The 19,828-nt window shown below is 42.4% G+C and overlaps 1 protein-coding gene across 3 annotated transcripts in view; it reads left to right on the top strand.

Moving 5' to 3' along the window:
• Positions 1-4,715: 4,715 nt before the first annotated feature.
• pcsk5b (proprotein convertase subtilisin/kexin type 5b) overlaps positions 4,716-19,828 on the top strand; it is an 82,047-nt gene continuing 66,934 nt past the window's right edge. Inside the window, exons 1-3 of one of the 3 annotated variants that reach the window (XM_039620296.1) lie at positions 4,716-5,415; positions 9,142-9,246; positions 19,619-19,771. In XM_039620296.1, the coding sequence (XP_039476230.1) occupies positions 5,236-5,415; positions 9,142-9,246; positions 19,619-19,771 (438 nt within the window). In that variant the 5' untranslated portion in view covers positions 4,716-5,235. The remainder of the gene's footprint in view (positions 5,416-9,141; positions 9,247-19,618; positions 19,772-19,828) is intronic. The other 2 variants (XM_031755407.2, XM_031755406.2) reach the window with 2 other exon arrangements.

Raw genomic sequence — 19,828 nt, 5'->3', positions numbered from 1 at the left:
TCTAAGTACCAGAACTACTGCTGATCTGTTTTGATCTAATTTATACCTGTACGCTACAATGTTTAATGATAAAATCATCCTCCGTTCAAGTCCAACAAAAAATATTTTCTTTCCATTTGTAAACTTACATGAGATTCTGAGCAGAGTAGGTCCCTGACACGCAAGTTTAGCATTTTCTGTAATCTGGTCAGTGTAACTGTTCTCTGCAATAGTCTTTTAAGCCAGTTGGCCATATGGTGGCCCAGCTTGAGCAAGACACAGGTGGCTCTGATTACAGTGAATCCATCATAGCGCTCTTTTTCCTTTTCCCATAAAATACCAAGTTTGTGATGTTAATCAAAGCTCAGAAGAATGCTGATTAAACTGATGCACGTTTAAGTGTATTAATCTCATCCTTGTTCTATGACAGGGCCTTTTATTTCAAGTGGCTAAATTTGTGCAGCACGGTGCATTGATGCACGGTGACTTTGTTAGTCTTGTGCACGTTCAGCACAGTACCATCACGTAGAGAGAACGAGATATTTTTGAAGGTGAACTATGATGTCACTCGGGGCCCTTGAGGCCTTCATAGTTTTATGAGACATTTCATTTTCAAACTGATAAATCAAGGTTAGTCCCAACAATGGTTCTGCACCTTTTTTTGAGTGATGTTTGAATGGTATAGCATATGAAACAATCAAAGTGAGGAAGTGTAATTCTGTTTCTGAAAAGGGAAAGCATGGTTAGAAATGGTGATGGGTTCAGTTGCAATGTGTGTAACTTTATCAGTCACCACCTGGTGGCAGTATATAACTATGCCCTATGTGGGTATTAATTCCATGCCATACACAGACTTTTGACCCAGGAGCCCAGACTGGGTGGTTCACTGTTACAGGAACATATCAATTAAATCCTCTTATGAAAATCAAAATATTCAGACTGAATGTGCTGGTGAAAACCACTGACAATGGTCAAATTGACCATTTTGTTACAATGCGCTATTTTTCTGGTAAACACTCGGTCTTTATCGGTATATCAACCTGACATGCTCCACATGGCAGCGGCATGCTGTTCCTCAAAAGTTCAAAGTGCCCCGTGACACTGAAAAAACAGCTCAGCTCGTGTAACGTGACAAAGTATCAAGGTGATGAAAGGGCCCCTAAATGTCTCTGATCCCAGTCTGTGGGATATACTGGAACAAGACTGATTCACGGAGGCTCTTCTGCCAGCTTCCTGCTTCCAGAGGTCCTACATCCATACACAGCTGGTTCAGGCCTGTTTGAGCGGCACAAAGAGTGGGGCCTTCATGAAGCTGGTTTTAATATCGAGGCAGATCAGTGTACACAGATCATACGTGTGATGCTGCATGAGCGTGCCTAAATGTGAGGTGATCAAACCTAAAAAAACAAACACTTTTTTGTTTTTGCAGATAATTTGAGTCAGTTTTGCCTGATAAGTACACATAAAACTGGTGGTGACAACATTCATAGATTCGGACCTTCAAAGTTTTAGCTATGCTGCTCTCTGTCTCCCCCCTACATTCATTGTCTCGAGTGAATGTAGAGAGTGTGTGTGAACACCCGGAGGAGCCTATATAACCCTGGAATGTGTTGGACAAAGGAAAGGGTGAAGAGAAGAGGAGAATGATGGTTATATGGGAGGATAAAATTCAGGACAGCGAGGAGAGAAAGTTGGTGAGTGGCAGGTGCTATTGTGGCCTAAGTGCAGGAGCCTAAAACAACAAGGTCAAAGGTCAAAGTGAAGTTGCATGGCTAGCCTCAGCTCCCTGGACATCCGCCCAGAGAGATACCAATACGTAATAGGCCAAGGAGCCATGGGAAATAACCAAAGGGACATAAATGTACGTGAAGGAAAGTAAAGAACAAAAAAACGGAACATCTGGAGAGAAAAGGAGTGCAAAGCAATGACAGGATGTGGAGACATTAGAAAGCAATTTGGACGCATCTACATGACAAGCTCACATCTGATAACATGCCTGTGCTGATGGAAGAAAAATCACGTGGGATGCTCCCCTGTAGAAGTGATGGGCTCAATGCTGAATGAACAAATTAGCTGTGTCCTCGTTGAATGAAGCTTGTTGGCTGCAGTTTCCTGTTGAGGCCTTCCATTGTACTGTATTGTGGAGTCCCCCCCCCCGCCCCGAAGTTGTGTTTGGCCTCAAACACGCGATTCACTCTGTTATTCCACTGAAGAGGCACAGGAATGCACACAGGAATGCCCCTCGGAGTGTTTGTTGACACTCGTGTGACCGCTCCGCTCTCAGATGTCGACAAAGATGTTTTGTTGGGATTCACTCGGTCCTCTCCCTGGTGAAGACTCTGGGAGCTGTGAAGCTGTCACCCAGGATATCGCGACAGCTAAGACCTGAATGGAAACCAGGGGGCCCCGGTGCTCAAGGCTGTCTCGTGACCTGGGTGCTCAATTTTGATGCCCAAATCAATTTCTGCTGTATCTTGTCTCCTGTTCTTTTCTCACCCAGCTGAATGGAGTGCGATCAGTGGATCTGCTTTTTTAACTCGCTTTCGTCTCCATCTGAGCGGGCGTGAGATGTTCTTGTCCTCCCGCTTGTTGTGAGACGTGGCAGCGGGGTCCATTCAGCAATACAATTGGCTGTAATTAGTGCAATTATGCTGATTTTTACTTGTGTACCACGCAGAACAGAGTTTTCAGTGCGAACAGAGACGTCACCAGGAAACTGCTGCAAAACAAAAACCCATCAATCAGCAAGGACCTTGAATGAAAAGCTCAATTCTGAACACATTTCACAATGACAGCGTTCACTCGGCTTTGACCTGGGCTGTGATCTGGGGGGCATGACATCTAGAGCTTCACTGATTTAGAAGGAAATGTGCATTAAACCAGTATTGGAGGAAGCCACATAACCCCGACATACAGCAAAGCGACAGTCGAGCTCACGTCCAAAGATGTAGCCGAAGGCAAACCCAACTCAAGCAAACTAACCTAAGATATTTTCGAAACGATCTGCACGGCAAATCATTAATCATGACGTAAAGAATCATCAAACTGACCAAACTAAAAGAGGGATTAGGTGTCTTCTGTAAATAAGAAGAATATTTTCTTTCTGGATAAATAATATTTACACATCTGTGGTTGTTTCTCATTGGATGATGGCTGAGGTGAAGGTCATAGTTTGCTCAACTTTACGTTGGCATGTCTGTGTCAATATTGCCCAGAGAGACTGACAAAGCATGCATTCAAAAGCAAATTTCAAGGTGCGGGAAAAACGAGCAGCATCCAAAGTATAACGATCTTGTTAACTGGTGAACTTTTCAGGGTGAAAAGTAAGGGAAAAACACCACAGCTTTGAAATGTGATACACGGGCAAACATATAAATATCTGTCAGTCAGGGAAAGCTTGCGAAACGGTCGATGGTTAGAAAACAGCACTCCCATCGGGGTCACCAGATGTAAAGTGCACACTCCTGTGTGTTTTTAAATGAATTTGCAGAATATCAAAAGTGTAGATTGTCACACCAGGTCCAGTGAAGAATCTCAACATGTTTCTTTCTACCTTTATAGGTTTGTCTGTGTTTTCTGGGGGGGATTAACAACCACACGAATCCCAAAATCAAGAAAACAGACATAAAAGGTAATCTGCTGATAATACTAATCACTTTAGGGGTCAGTTCTGTATCATTATCATCCCCAGCACTGTCACAGGGACTCCAGAAACTCAGATGTTTCAAGTTCAAATGTGTTTATTTGAACAGATTTAAAAGAGGATCTGACCTACTTTCAAACAGTCAGTCATAGCCATTCATCCACTACTCTTATAAAATATAAATAAATATATAAATATCAAGAAATGAGGTGCGGCTCAAGACATTTGCACAGTACTGTACACATATATATTCAAACTATTCGCTTTAAATTCCTATACTTGCAAAAAGTGTATATTATTCATACTTTAAGTGAGCTATTTTAGCCATTTCCCATATCTCCAATATTGATATTTTAAAATATTGGATCCAGTTATGTTGGCTGCCTATTTAAACTGTTCTTTAGCAAATACATTTAAACCTATGCCTACTTTAAGCAGCACACTTCCTAATTACTTAAAAAATATATCTATATAGTTCTATATTTATATATTATATTAACAATATATACATCAAAAACATTTTGTAAGATACTTGTTTTTTGATAATATATTTAACAATTAATAATATTTTAAATAATGTATCCATTTCTTTTGTCTTCCTTCCCCTAAAGCATTCTTTTTAGATAACTGTTACCTTTTCTGCTCAGGCTACCTTAGTTAAATAAGGTTCTTTTGGGGGTTTTTTAACTACTAATTGACCTATTTGTCTACTTAACCCCCAGGCTACTGCAGAAATACCCCCCGGGGTACTTGCTCCACCAGTTAGGAAAATGGAAAATTACCCTAAGGTACACATCAGCGGATATGTTCACTCTTTGCAGTCACAGTGTCTTTTGTCAGTCAATTGATGACAAAATCAAAAGTAATTAAAAAAAAAGTTCGATTTCTATCATTTCCACTCGACTTTGAGATAATTAATTCTTAATTTTGAGTGGGTATTGAGTAAGGGTGAGGGGGCTGTTGGAGGAATCCCTTGGAGCCCCCGGTTTGACCCCTCCCTGCGGCTGATCTGCGTCTGGCAGACAGGCGGGCAGCGGCGGCGGATCCAAGAAGAGTGTCTTTAAGACCCAGCGGAGCTCGGCAGGGAAACCCCGCGGCTTGAGTTGTTTCTACTCTCCAGAGTGTCAGCTAGTTATTTGTGGGGAGGCGCTGTAGCCATTTCGCCACATGAAAGCCCGATGAGCTGAACGAGCAACATCCGAGTTGTTCGTGGAGAAGCAGAAATCAGCTTTGAGGAGCTCTGCGCGCGCACACGTACGCGAACTTTGCGCGCAAAAGACGCACAGCGCGCACACACTCACACTTCCTCTCTATCCACCGTGGAAAAAGAGAGAGAGAGAAAGAGAGAGAGAGAGGGGGAATAGAGAGAAGACGCACGAAACTTCCAACTCTCCCATGTGGAAAAGAGAGGTTTGAAGATAAGGTGTATTTTTCCCCCTCGGACCTCCTTTCCTTCCCCTTTCCTCTCTCTCTCTTTCTCTCTCTCTCTCAGTGCTTTTGCCGGGATATTTGTGTTTCTATGAGAGCCTCTCTCGGCGAGAAGAGAAGTTTGGTTGTTTGCCTGGTCGGCTGAGGAGGAGGAGGAGAAGAGTCTGTTTAAAAGTAGGGGGAAGATGGTCCACAACGCCGCTTGGAGAAGAGGCTTGCTATGCGTCCTGGCGCTCTACCTCGGCTTTGCGTCCCCGCCGTGCAAAGCTCGGATTTACACCAACCATTGGGCAGTCAGGATAGCCGGGGGACCCGAGGTGGCTGACCGGATAGCGGAAAAATACGGCTATAGAAACATGGGACAGGTATGTGTCTTACTGCTTATTGATCCGGTCAAAGTTGTCTCTAATTTGTGTCTCTCTGTGTTTTCTTCAACTCTTAAAAGTGGGCTTAATATGTCTCTTCCAAGGCGGCAAAGTTGCGCGATTAAACCTCAAAGTCTGAAGTCCAAACCTGAGCCAACTCGGGTTCTTTCAACTCTGAATCAGAGCAGGAAAGGAGAAGCTTTAAGGAACAAAGAAAGTAGACCAGCTGCAAGGATGGCACAACAGGTGCCTCTTCACCCTGTTTCCACTGAAGTCTCATGTGCTTGGTCGTTTTGGCACCCCAGTGACGGCTAGCGGTGCTGTTTGGTTTATGAGCTTGGAAGTGACTTCTAGTATTTCTCTCTCTCTCTCTCGCTCTCGCTGTGTAAGATTTCACTCAAAAGTCCCTGGCGTGTGAGCCAAACACCATTTTATATAGTAACATGTTCTTTCCAGGCTGCTCCTATTAAACGGGGCTGCTCAAGCTGTTTTTGTTTTTTCTTTTTCTCTTTAATTCCCCATACTGTACATAATTCCACTGTTCAAGGCCCTCCAGTATCGATTAGATCAGCCGCATCAGGCCAAAAGCAGGTGCCATTGCTTAACATGGTGTAAACTAACTCCTGGATCCATCTGGTGAAGAACAACATACCCGCACAGACACTGGCTTCAGATGTGCCTCTTTCTTTTTATGTTCTGTCATTTTATTGGTAAACATGAATTTATCTGTTAGCTTTGTCCAAATGTGGTTTTAGGAAATGTTTAAATTTTTTTTTAGCATAGTACTTTTTTTGTTTTGTTTTCTTTTAACAAAAGAGAGAAGGCACACAAATGTGGACCTCACACATACGACTGAACTACGTGGGCAGTTCAAGCCTGCACTTGTCAGCGGCCGACATGAAGACAGCATGGAACAGAGGGGGCATTCTGACAGGTTGTTGTGGGGTAGCCCAGTCAACAGCTATTGAACCTCCACCCCTCCACCTTATCCAGCCTGCCCACCCACTATACACCCTAGAGAGCAGGCCTTAATGGCCTCGTTTATCCCCTCTCTTTGACGGGAACTAATGTGTGGACCCCCCCCTTTCCATACCACCCCCATAGGAATTTTCCTGTGGAGTGGAGTGGTGGAGTGTCGCTTCCAACCCCCACCATTCGCCCTAATTTCCATCTCAATACAGGAAGGCTCACTGGACTTTGACACCTCATAGACAAGTTTTTACTTCACTTCCTGGTTTGGGGGTCAGCTGAAAGCCGCTCCCATGGGAGCGATAGCAACACACTTTTGGTTGCCTAATGTGAACTCTGACACCCCCCCCCCCCCCAGTCCTCCTGATATCAGTGCAGCACTCATGTATGTGCACGAAGAACTTAAGCTGCCAAGCGTTTGTAAATCTAAAAAAACTTGCTGGGGCTAGTAATGAAATAATTCTGGGAATAGCCGCTAAATGAGATGGAGTTTAAATTTGTGAGGGGGGGGGGGGGAGATGAATGGATAGAAAACAGTGTGGCGGACAATATGGTCTTCTTCACAGGGTTGGAAAGAGGAGCACAGACAAAGATAACCACACACTGGGAGATGGGAGAAGGAGGGAGTGAAAGAAGGGACGATAGATGGACGGATGGATGAAAAGAGTTGGCATGGAGAGAGGGAGCACCTTGTTGGGGAATTCTGGGTAATCCTCTTAACTATGGAGCCCCCTTCCCAGACTAAGACACTGGCCCAAATTGAGTCTAAATCAGCTGACAAGGCCTCAGACGTGGATCTCTGTTAAAATTGGTGGGTTTTTTAAGGAGATGTATGAGCCCGTGAGAGCCACTGGTCATAATCTAGAGATGGACATGTGCAGGAAGTGTGTGCATCATGACATCAACGACATGTTATATATTATATATATATATTTTGTGCAGTTTGTAGTATTTGTTAAAGGCATCAGGCCAATAGAGCATTGTTACTCTACAGGTAACTAAACAAGTGCAATGTCTAGAGGGCCCTTTGTTTTTGACAAAGCTAATAATCCAAACAGATGAAACGATCAGTTTTCCGTTGAAAAAAATATTGATTTGATTATTGAGCATTGTCCTTGATTTGTTTGAGAGGCCGTGATAAAGCTGCAGTGTTTGCACCGCGAAGCAAGAAGGTGTCAAAGTACCGCAGTGTCTCAGCCTGTGTGTTTTGTCCTGAAGTCTTTGTCCTGTTATGAGACATTAGTCTTACAGGTATGAAACACTAAGGTCCAAAGGGAAAACGCGCGTCACCTTTTGGCATTTCTTGGTACTATTGTTCATGAAATATAGATGATATGGAGATTTATTGCTTCTAGTGAAAAAGGTCTGGAGAAGTAAGACATCATGAATCACTGATGAAGTGTTTTTTCTGCAGGACTGAGTTGTGTAATTCCCAAAAGTTAAGTAGAAGTTGTGATTCACTCTTGAATTGTTCCGATAAAATTTCAGTCTACCGTAATGTCCCTGCCCATATGATCACATAGTCATATGTAGAGCAACAAGGGAAGCCATATTTGTAGGCTTAGCTGTTTTTCAAGTTAAGATTGAAAACGCACGCTGAAGGGTAGATGTTATACTGAAAGTCATGGATTTATTGGCACTTTCTTGGCTCTCATTTTATCCATCTCTAATTTGGAGTGTGTGTCGGTACATGAGCCGAAAGCTGAGCTGATGGGCTTTGTGGCAGTGGAAGGATCAGTGACATACCACAGGACCCTTGGTAGCCATGACAGTTTGATCATCTGAGGGATTGTTTGGTCTTTATCAATTATTAAAACTAATCACCGACCAGCAGCTTGCCGTCTATCATTGTCTGTCTGTGGATCCTCTGTCACTCAAAATTTTTATATGTGTGTGTGTATCTGTACATTTGTCTGGCCTCTCTCCGTCTCTCTGTGTTTGTCTGTTTTCGCTTTACTTGTCTGCCCCTCGCTGTCCCTCTTTCTTTTTTTTCTTTTTTTTTTTTTTTTTTGTAAAGTTCACAGCCTTTTGTCCTTTATCTGATTGATTTAAGAGCCTAAATGTGGTTTCTGTATAATATCTGGAATAAACAAATATTAAGATAGAAAAATGTCATTATAATGCAAAAAAAAAAGACCTTTTTTTTAGAAAAATGTTTTCAAATACTTAAAGCTATGGTGGTTCTCAGCCTGTTTATTGATGACAGGCCCATATTCTTTCTGCAGTACTGCAACAATTGTGCAGCCATAAAGAGCCATAAAGAGTTATAAAGATCTATTTTAAACAACAATGATTAAGAGCCCTAAAATAATGACAGTGGCTCACTGATATATCCTTTCCACAAGTTCCACTTGTTTTCATAGAAAACAAACAAAAATGAAACTAACTGTTAGCGGTGCCGCAAAGTGCTGGGTCCAAAGCTTGAACCTCTCATGTCAGTAGCTATAAGAAGAGCTATGACAAGAAGTTCACAGATGACTTGCAGATACTATCCAACTTGGTTTTCCTCGTGTAGACATAACTCCCAACTTCTGTTACCTCCGCCGCTGCTAACGTTCAAACCAACCATTATGCGCTGGTTCTCTGACAATATAGTCCTGCTCTCAGCAGGGACTAAATCAGCAGTGAGAAGATGGCGAGACCTGTGCCTTGACTTTGGAAAACTGTGAGCAGCATTAAAAATGAAGCTCACTTTTTAGGAGACTATAGCAGACGAAGGCATAGTGGTGATGAATAGTCTGTTTGTGTGTTTTGCAGATTGGGGATCTTAGAGACCACTATCACTTCTTCCATAGTCGGACTATTAAGAGGTCGACTTTGTCCAGCCGTGGTCGCCATAGTTTCATCTCCATGGAGCCTAAGGTAAGTCTGTTGTGCTGTTTATGAAAGATTGAGCATCAAAGTGTGTTTCTTTTGTGCTGAAATGATACTGTAGGTAGTTTTATATGATCTTAATTCAAGTTCCTTTTCCTCGATAACGTGTGGTGTTCAAATCTGTACAAAGTTCACTCACTTGTGATGGAGATGACTGATTATCATCAGGTGACTCAACTGAACAAACTCCATCCGCTGATGAAGATCATGAGGTTCTGTTTGCAGTTCTGGAAAAACCAAGTGGACCTTGAGTTAAGATGGTTTTAACTGATAAGTTAAATATTAACTTTTAGCATACACTGAGGACCTTTTGCCAGAATTGAACATGTTTTCAGTAGATTTTTTCATACACCTCTTACAACGGCTGTTATCTTACTCTGTAGTTCATCCTGCGAACAGCCAAGTGAACAATGATAAAATCGGCCTTTTCCGCTACTTTTAGTCTGAATTTGATGAAGAGGTTAAAGGAGGAGATAAAAGAAGATAAAAATATAATTTTCCTTGAAATAAACTTGTCAACAGTGTTGACAATGGTTGATTCACCGTACTCCAGTACTGGGCTGGACCCCCCGTTTCCTTCAGAATTACCTTAATTGTTCATGGCACGGTTTCAATGAGGTGCTGGAACCATTCTTCACAGATTTCGGTCCATGTGAACATGATAGCACGGTTGTTGTAGATCGGTCTACTGCACGTCCATAATGTGAATCTCCTGTTCCACCACATCCCAAAGGTTCTCTACTGAACTGAGATCCGGTAGATTACTCAAGAAGGTAGTGATCAGAGATTTGTGACATGGTGAGCAAGAATGGTAGGATGTGGGGTATTTATGTGGAACAACCATAGTTGAACCGAGGAAGGGGCTGTAAGAGTACATCTTTCACCATTTTACGATGGCGTGATTGTACTTCTCTGTGAATAGTGCTCATAGCCTTTGAATATCAACGATTATAAAACTGAGCTCACATCTCACTGTTAGGCAGTTGTGTTGGGGGAAGCCTGCAGTGAGCTGAAGAAGTTACTTGGATAAGCAATGAAACATTTCTTCCACTGAAAACTCGGCTTCCAGAGGAACAAAAGCAACTTTCTGGGATTTCCTAACCTGGATTATTGAGCATGCCTCAAGATATTCAGCAGGTCACCTAAACTATGTCTGGATGCAGTGAGTTGTGAGTTAAGGTGTATCTAATAAAGTGTCCAGTGAGTGTGTGTGTGTACATATAGCCACCTACGTGGTCACTTGTCAGAGACCAGGGGTCAGAGTGGAGCCCTACTAAATCCAAATTCAGAGAAATCCTAAACTTTTCCGTCCAAGCATTGAGATCCCAGTGAAGCCACAGCTGCTCCGTGTTTTCCTGATGATAAACCGATAGTTTATCTTGATCTCAGCCAGAGGAACCTGGTTGTGGCAGATCAGATGCTACAACTCTCCTACAGAATCCGTCACGGACAAAACAACAGTTTTCCATGGTGGTTGTGGATCACCATAACACAACGTGACATAATCATAAATCAGAATATTTGATCTTTATTATGAGGTTTGTTTTTTGGTTTCACATCACTGTGGGCAGGATTTTTGTTCTAAAATACAGCCTTAGTAAAGTAAACAACATGCTTTTGTTGTTGTTGTTGTCGTCAACTGAGAGAAAACTTTCCGTTTGAACAAGAGTTTGATCTAAACCGCTGTCAGTGCTCTTCTCGTCACTTCAGCAGGTCAACAAACCCGGACCCAATTACACATGAGGCCTCTACATCACAACACTCTGAGCTTTATCAAAACACAGGGGACAAATGACTAAATCAAACCTGTTGATTGTTCACACAAGTGTACAATTGTCTGCTCCTCTGATGTCTTGTTTATGTTTACAGTAGATTTAAAAAGCCTTTGAGGTAAAAGACCGTTTTACTCGTCCGAGACATGTGAAACCTCCTTATCTTACATTTTGCATATTTTTGTCATCTTAGTACCTGACTCAGACTTGTTGATGTCTGCCTGTTTGATGAAGCGGGTCACTTTCTTGAACAGGCTGGGACTTGATCCTGAGAAAACAGGGCAGCGATGCCTCTTACAGCGTTAACATACAGCAGCGGTGATGTTGCGTGCAGATTCTGAACGGCGAATAAATCTGTGTCAGACTCTTAAATGCACAGCGACTGCTGAAGAATGATGGTGATGGATCAGTGTGATTACTGGAAGATGGGATGAAACAGGAAGAGGAGAAAAGAAAGAAAAGGAGCCGTCTGTCACCATCTTTTACCCGCTTATCTGTTATCCTGTTTCATTGTTTCTCTTCAGTTTCCTTTCTCTGTATTTTTGGGCCACTCAGCTGTTTTTTGTTTTTTTTTGTTCACCTGCTGTCATCACCTGTCAAGAGCTCCCTCTTCCCTCTTTTCTCACTGTTGCTTTCTGTGCACTTGTCCCCCTCCCTCTGTCTTTGGTTCTCTTGCCCTCTTGGGCCTGACACTGTGCCACGCTGGAGGAAGGTTTGTGTCCGGATGCCAGCTGGCCGGGAGACTGAGAGATTTTTTTTTTTTTTTTTTTTTTTTAAAAAGACTTGATTAGAGAGAAGAGGTTAAATGACAGAAAACAGAAGATTGCCTATTAGAACGCACGAAAGAAGGAGAAAGATGCATCAAAGACACTGAATAAATGAAAAGTGGAGCGAAATAGAGCTGTCAGTGTTTCCCTTGCTGACTGGCTGTCCTTTTTGCGGACCTGTCTATGAGGTTTGGGATCAACATGACAGCCAGTTTGGCAGCAGCGAGGTCTGGCATTCTGCTAATGATGTTTTGCAATCAGGTTTTGTAATAATGACAGCCGTGTGTGTTTTGTGTGTGAGTGAGTCAGAGGGGTGTAGCGATGCCGTGAAAGGCGCACCCTACCATCCACAGTAGACTCTGGCACGCATGTTACCATGGAGATGAGGCACAGCAAAGATTACCACTTTATGGCACCTGCCTAACTGCAGTGTCACTTGCCTCTCAGGTCAAAGACCGCTTATTTTTCCAGACTGTGAGAGGGCATGTGGCGTCACCTTGATCCTTAAATGAGGATAAATGGGGTTCATGAAACAGATTCTACACAGACAAAGTATTTGTGGCACCGCAAGCTGACTTTCCTTTGTAGTCCATGTAGTATTGATGAATCACATTTGAGCAGCTTTTGACTGCATGGAGGCAAACAATGAAAAAAGAGAACACTGAAATGCAATCTTGAAGCTGTTGGCCCCTGATGCCACGTAGCTTTTTAAAATCGATTGACAGTCGTAAACAATGACAAGTGGACTTAAGAGGAAGTGATGTCCCAGATATCTGCTGGCTACAAAGGAAGCCCTGAAATATTGGCTCTGTCTACAGAGGCTAAAGCATCAGAGGGTTGCCGATGGGATCCTAGATTGAGTTTAGTTCAGCTTGGCACATTTCCTATAAACGTGGCTGCTGTGGCTGTAGCCACTGTAGTCATTTTGGACTCCTAGGATGTAGAAATCTGGGAAAACCTGCAGAGAGTATTTCAGGACAAGCTATTTGGAAACATTTTAAACCCTTCTTGATCAAACATGATTTGTTAAAGGTTTTGCATCCTCTGATTTCTGTCTGGAGTGCGACACGGCTTATATGCGCGAGGACGTAGACGGCTGTCAGTGCTGTCGCAGGGGAGAGCCTACACCGTGCTGTTTCTGTGAAAATATGCATGACTGCATTGTTGTTTTTCAACGTTACTTTTGGCTTATTTATTAACCTTATCTTTTTTCTTTTTTTTTTGCTCCTTCTAAGCTGTCATTGTAATTTCACATCAAAGTAAGTCAAAGAAAACTTTTGACCATATGCTGTTATGGTGCTGGTGGCAGATGAAAGGCAGAGAGGTCATAGTCTTTATTCTGTTTCATGCCCCTAAATATCAACTAGGAAAAAAAATGTTGAGACGAGCCACAAGTGTAATTGTTGTAGTTGCACAGCTGGAATCTTTTAGTCGTGTGTGGACGCATCTATTTTTCAAGTCTGGCCTTAACAGGCTCTCTGCAGCAGAAGTTTTCTTCCTCAGCTGGTTGTGAAGCGTCTAAAGTTTAGTACAGGTCAGTACACCCTCTTTCTGAGTAGATATTTACCCTTCTCTACCTTTTGCCTCTCAGCGGCCTCTTCTCTAATCCCTGTACTTCAATTCAAATGAGCAAAGTTGGGAACAAAAGTAAAAATAACTTTGGAAAAGAAAATATCCCAACACCACCAACAACAACCTGAACTCTTGATGCCAGGCAGCATGGATCCATGCTTTCATGTTGTTTATGCCAAATTCTGGCCCTTAACATCTGAATATCACAGCAGAACTGGAGACTCGTCAGATCAGGCACCAGTTTTCAAATCTTCTGTTGTGAAATCTGATATCCTCTTTTTAGCTGTTCTGACCTGACAGGAGTGGCACCCAGTGTCTTCTGCTGCCGTAGCCCACCTTTATTCCTAATTCTGATGTTTGGTTTGACCTTCAGCAGGTGGTCTTGACCATGTCTATATCCCTAAATGCACTGAGGTGCCATGCCATGAGCAGCTTAACAAGTGTACCTAATTAAGTGGCTGTCTATATAAACTTGTCTTTTTGTATTAAGCAGTACTCGGCATGCACCTTGCTCAGTTCTGCTGACGCATGCTCGTGAGTCATTCATGCTGGGAGTTCCAAGAGAGTTTGGACAGCCGCAGTCTTTTCTCTTTTTTTGTTCAAGCACACTTAGTCTGCTTTGCCTGAAATCTATTTCCAGTCATTTCAAGTTTACTGTAAACAACAATTACAGCACGGCAGTGGTTGTTTTCTCCTTTTGTAGTGTCCTTTTGATGTGTGCGCAGAGATTAGTAGGGAGAAACAACTGCCGAACGCCTTCTAGCTGAAGGAGCACGGTGCTTCCAGCCGGTTTCACTTAGAAAGGCTCTTGTTTACTTGAAGTCATCTATTCAGACATGTGCATGAAAACTGAGAGCCAGGTGTGGTTTGCAGCTGAATCCTCACTGGGATAGACTAAAATGCAAAATGGCTGTGACAACAAAATTAAATTTGAATGTTTTATTGCTCTGCCACATCAGGAAAACGGCTTACCACATAGTAAAACTACCAAAATGAGCTCATATCTACTTATTACACAGTTAAACAATTAAAATATGCTCAGTGTTTTTTCCCTTTTGGCTCACAGAATTTTTTTGTTCATCGCACAGATGCCTTGCTGTATTCATAAATATGCAGAAGATGAGGACGCTCATTGTATTACGGAGACGACACAGCTAGTGTCTGGACCTCGGGGATAATGTGCATACCCTTAGATTTTATCAGACTCATCTTAGTCCCAAGTACAAATTTCCATTAGGCCGAGAATCCTGAATTTTTAGTTTGAATTTGTTTAACCATTAAATAGTCAAAGCTTTGAGACGAGCCCCCACAGCTGGCCGTAACGGCCCATGCTGTTTGTGATGGCCGAGTTTGGGCCGAGTCTCTGAAATACCCCAGAGAGAGGACAAGAACTGGTTTCTCATGTTACTGCAAGGGTTTCACTGGGTGTTCTGCTCACTATCCATTAGCTTTTTTTTTTTTTTTTTTGCCTGGAGCTCTAACATCGTCACACAAACAGCAGTAAAAGTGGATCAATTTGTTCCCATTTGTTCTATTGAAGTGAACTCTTCCCCAGTTTCCCCTGGTTACTGACCCAGCCAGCTAGAGCCACCTGCAAACCCTTACACAGAGTGAATGAGAGTGAGAGCGAGGGAGGGAGGGAGGTTGGAAGGGGGTTGGAGTGGGAATGAGAGAGAGAGAGAGGGAGAGAGACAGAGACAGGCCATCTGAGAGAGAAATGGGCACCTGCAGAGAAGAAGACTGAAAAAAGGAGAGATGGAGGGGGAAAGGAGCTGACGAGGAAAGGGATTTAAAAAGGGGGAAAAAAAGGAAGTGAGATAGGAGCGGGAGTCAGGCTGGGAGTAAAGGGAGGGTGACAGAGGTACAGGTGCTACCAGATCATTCCTCTGCTACACCAGGCTGCAGTTAAATGAATGGAGGAGGTCGTTATGCCCCAGAGCCAGCCAGTGAGTTGGCACTGACACAATGGCAGTGATACATGGGGAAGTTTTAGAGGCAATAATACAGGGCAATATTGGCTTTGTTTGGATAGGGCCTCGCATTCATGACACAATTGATGCGGATAACTGCAGGCTGTCATCAGTGAGTGATTTTTAGCAGACACAATAAAGGATAGCATTATTCTCACCGGCTTCAGAAAAAGTGTTACATAGGCCGTTATCTGCCTCTGGTAATCCAGGAAAAGAGAGGATAAACATGTAGTTTTAAGAAAATAAAAATCAAATCCCAGTAAAGAAATCCAACATCAACTGTAGCACCAGCAGTGTAAAGTTTAAACATTTTTCTTAAAATAGGTTGTGGAAGAGTTAAACACGCACAATATAGAGCGCAGTTTGTGAAATGGTCTCGACCTACTCTGTCGAGTCTTGTTTCTGGACATGAAAACATGAGAACCCAAATCTTTTGTCTCTGAGTCCCATTTTTCATCTGAATGATCATAAATCTTTGTGTCCATGTACATGAAATGAATATTTTCCATTTTTAAACGGCAGCTGGAGGCGTTCATGGTGCACTCGGTCATTTTACCGCTCATGAGACCCAAGTTAAAGCTGTAACACCTCACAGATTTTTAAACATTGTTGGGTCTATGCTTACTTATAGACTATACTTTTATATCATTTACTTGGTTAAGTTTAGCTGTTTAAGAACAATTTGATTTTGGTTAGGAATTAAAGTACCATAATTTTTTATTATTATTTTTTATATTGCAATGGTGACGCATCTCCGTTTTGTCTGGGCTTGATTCGTGCTGGAGACACAAAATACACTCCCTGTTGAAATGCATTACTCACAAATTTGCGCTGACTGTTCCAAAAAAATGTCAGTTCTTCTCCGTGTACTCAAACAAATGATTCATTTTTCATAACGGATTCATGTTTTTCTTGAAGACCAGGCTTCTTTTTTGTTGCTCCTTAAGAATAGAAGTAAATGACATGAATGACTATGGATGGATGGATGGGTGCCACCAGTCTTGAAATTATGATGTCAGTGTTGGCATTTCCACCTCTGGACCTTTTAGCTGAGCCTTCTCCCTTGGGATGTAAAGAATTTGTATAAAAATGTCTGCGATCTCATGTTGACATATAGCACCCCCACAGCCAGCACGCTGCCACCCACTGAGCTCTTATTGTGTTAATAATGCAGGCATAGATATGACACACAGATACTGAAAGTAAGGCATATGATTTATGTTACAGACCCTGCAGTGTAATGCTGCAGGGACACTACTATGTTAGCAAAGCTGTGGTGAAATACACGGTTCATCTGAGCATCTTTTTTCTTAACCAGTTTTTAAATTAAGGGCAAGTTTTTGTGTCGATGTGAGCAGCAGAGTGTAAATGGAAGATGGTACAAGGATATGCTCATGGTGTTTGTGCTGTTTGATGAAAGCTGTAATATTTAAAGCTCACCTCAGGTAACTTTTTAAAACTGGGGATGCATTAGGATAAAAGAGTTTACCTCTTTTCACAATCTAGTCACGATCAAGGGATCTACAAGGTTGCACTCGCGTCGATGTTGTTGGTCAGAGTTTGCTTAAATAATTTTTTTGGTTTCAGAAATATTTTTCAATCATCGTAGCCTTCATAAAGAGGAAAAAAAAGTGCCCCTTTGTCAATAAAATGTGTGACATTAGCAAACCCCAGTCTGCAAAAATGCCTCATCTAAATTAATCTGCAAAGAAGTAGTATGGTTTGTGCTTCAGCTCAGCCTTTTTCATTAGCCACACTAAGCTTTTAGGTAGTAAACAATACTAAATCCCAGGAGGTGGCAGGTTTAGTGTCTTGCTCAGAGGCGCTTCAGTAGGGTGTACACTTGCTGGCATGCAGAAGCATTTAAAATTCCATCTCTGTGGTTGGTGCCCTTCTTCATTAAAGCCACTTTAAACTCTTTTAAATTCCTCTGAACATGTGTTTATGCCCTGCGACATCTGAGACAAACTTCAGCAAAAAATGAATTTATTGTTTGTTTTTTTTTGTTTTGTTTTTTTTGTCATTTTTTTGAAGCGTTCGCGTCGCCCCTGATGGCTGCGAAGGAGGATTTGCGGGTATACACGGGGCGGATATCCTTGGAATTTGCCAAGTTGCGAACAAGAGCAGTTAAGAGTTACACTGCTGATCAAAGATTGTGGTTGATGGTATGCTAATGTATGCAAATTGTAATGATACACCAGTGGTTTTGCGCAGATACACTCACGCACAATTCTTGATGACAGTGTTGTTTTGAGGCTAATGGGCTGTGTAAACGGTTGCTTTGAAGCTGATGGTCCTGATAGAAGTTGGAGTGAAATGAGCTGAGACCTTGGCAGACGGGAGAAGCATCATGCTAAAGTAAAATATCTCACAGGGTTTTTAAAAAAAAATTGTTTTGTTTCTACACTTTATCTTTCTCTCTGCACTGGTTTGCCATTTCCTTTTCCTTTCCCATCTTTTTTTTCTTCCTTATAGGGAGGTCATTTATTGAATTACATCATTTGCACTTTATTCCTTTCCCTCCTTCACAATTTCTAAAGAGGTACATACTCGAGTTATTAAATCAGTTATTTATAAACGCAATTATCCTCCCTTCACTTGCTGTCTTTTGGTCTCTCTTGCTATTTGTTTTCCCTTCCCTTCCAGCTCTCTCTCTTTCTTTTTTATATTATTGACTCTCCCGGGACTCGTTCTCTTCAGCTCTTTATCGCCTCTCCTCTCGTCTTATCTTGTCTTGTTGCCTCGCTCTCAAACTCTCCGGAGAGAGCCTGGCAGATTGTTTCAGTGCATGAGACCAGATAATCACTCTGCAGTCATTATGTCAGCTATTCTCTTCTTTTCTCTCTCTCTCTCTCTACTCCTCCTCCTCTTCCTCCTCGTCCTCCTGTCTGCTGGAGCTCTATTGATGTGGAGAAATGCTTTGTCTTTTACAGTCGGACATAGCTCAATAAAACCTCAGATTTCTGGGACTGTCGGGGCCGAGCGGCAAAACAAAAACACTTGCGGTGTGAAAATTATTCTATTGATTATCTGCTGTCTATACATCATGTATACAGCTAGAAACGGAAGCTGGTGTGGCGAGCATCTCAGAAGGATTACACACTTTTGAAAACGCTGTATAAAGAAGAACTACCTTGACATTTCATGCCAATGTGCACCGTTCTCCCATCCCCATAAACTGTTGCACAATCGTGTTTAGGTGCAAACTCGGTCCCGGAGAATCCCTGGATCATTTATCACACAAATGTTTGCGTCTCAGAAAGAACTGCTCTGTGTTGTGCCAGTCGCATATCTGCTAATATTTCAGATTCTGTGTTAACATCGCTGGGTCCGCGTAAACTTCTGATTGGACCTTTTCAGACAGATGAAGTCTTCTAGACTAAACACAAGGTTTGAGGGTTTTTAAGAGGAGCTGACCGGGGCGGCGCGAGCGGGTCCAGCCGTCTTGTTCGGATCCAGGCAGCGCTGATTTTGAAATCGGAAAATTCCGCCTCAAAGTCTGAACGAGGCTCCTGCCAAGGAATGCCTCGAAGCGAGCCCATAACATTTGAGAGATTGATGTTACCTGAGAGGCCTTACAGCCTTTAGTGCAGATGTGTGCATCGAATGTCCTTTAAAAAAAAATAATTTTTTTTTAATTTTCCATAAGGGAGAAGGGAACTGATGAGCCCAGAGTAACACTGACATGGTTAAAATCTCTCTTTAAAAATAAATCATGACTTTGAGTCTTCCACATGTATAGTTTGCTTTTTTTTTTTTTTTGGCTTGTAGTGGCTTGTTTTACTTCAGCAGTCTTCATTTGTTCACCTTTTACCACTTTTAAAAGAGGAGACAGCACATAAAGCCTTGTTACGCTTATTTATAGGCAGTCCATTGGGATGAAACGACTTTAAGGCTGAGCACCGAAAGAAAAACATCCCCTTAAGCAGCGCCTCTTTCTAGAGTAAAGAGGAAAAAAGCAATCTAGACTTAGTGGATTCTTTTCTGTCTTGCTCGGTTGGGTACAACAGTATAATGTAGTTTAGTCTCTGTAGGTGGTTTCTTTGTTTTCCCTCTGCGTGTTCATCACATAAGGCAAATAAGAGCAAACATAGTATGTATGTAATTGCACTTTTTCTTTTTTAAATCCTCCTAAAATGTTGTCTCACCTTCAGTATTCAGTTCATTGGAACTTCACCTGTATGCTGGTTGTGTCATCTCCGAAGTGATTCTGCTCCCCTGTTATTATTCTAAGCCTCCTCAGTTTCTTCTATCGCCTGTCTCTGTTTGTGTGTTTCAGGTGGAGTGGATACAGCAGCAGGTGGTGAAAAGAAGGATCAAGAGGGATTTCAAACAGGCCCCGCTCCTTTCGCTGTCAAGCCCCGCCCACAGCAGCCCAGCCCAAAACAACATATTCTATAATGACGCCAAGTGGAACAGTATGTGGTATATTGTAAGTCCAGTGTATACTTACTCCAGGCTTCCTCTCTGTTTACACCAGACAGAAGAA

Source organism: Oreochromis aureus, linkage group 12, assembly GCF_013358895.1.
Source record: "Oreochromis aureus strain Israel breed Guangdong linkage group 12, ZZ_aureus, whole genome shotgun sequence".
Classification (NCBI taxonomy): Eukaryota; Metazoa; Chordata; class Actinopteri; order Cichliformes; family Cichlidae; genus Oreochromis; species Oreochromis aureus.
The sequence above is the reverse complement of the archived record's forward strand: the minus strand, read 5'-3'. Positions and strand labels throughout refer to the sequence as shown.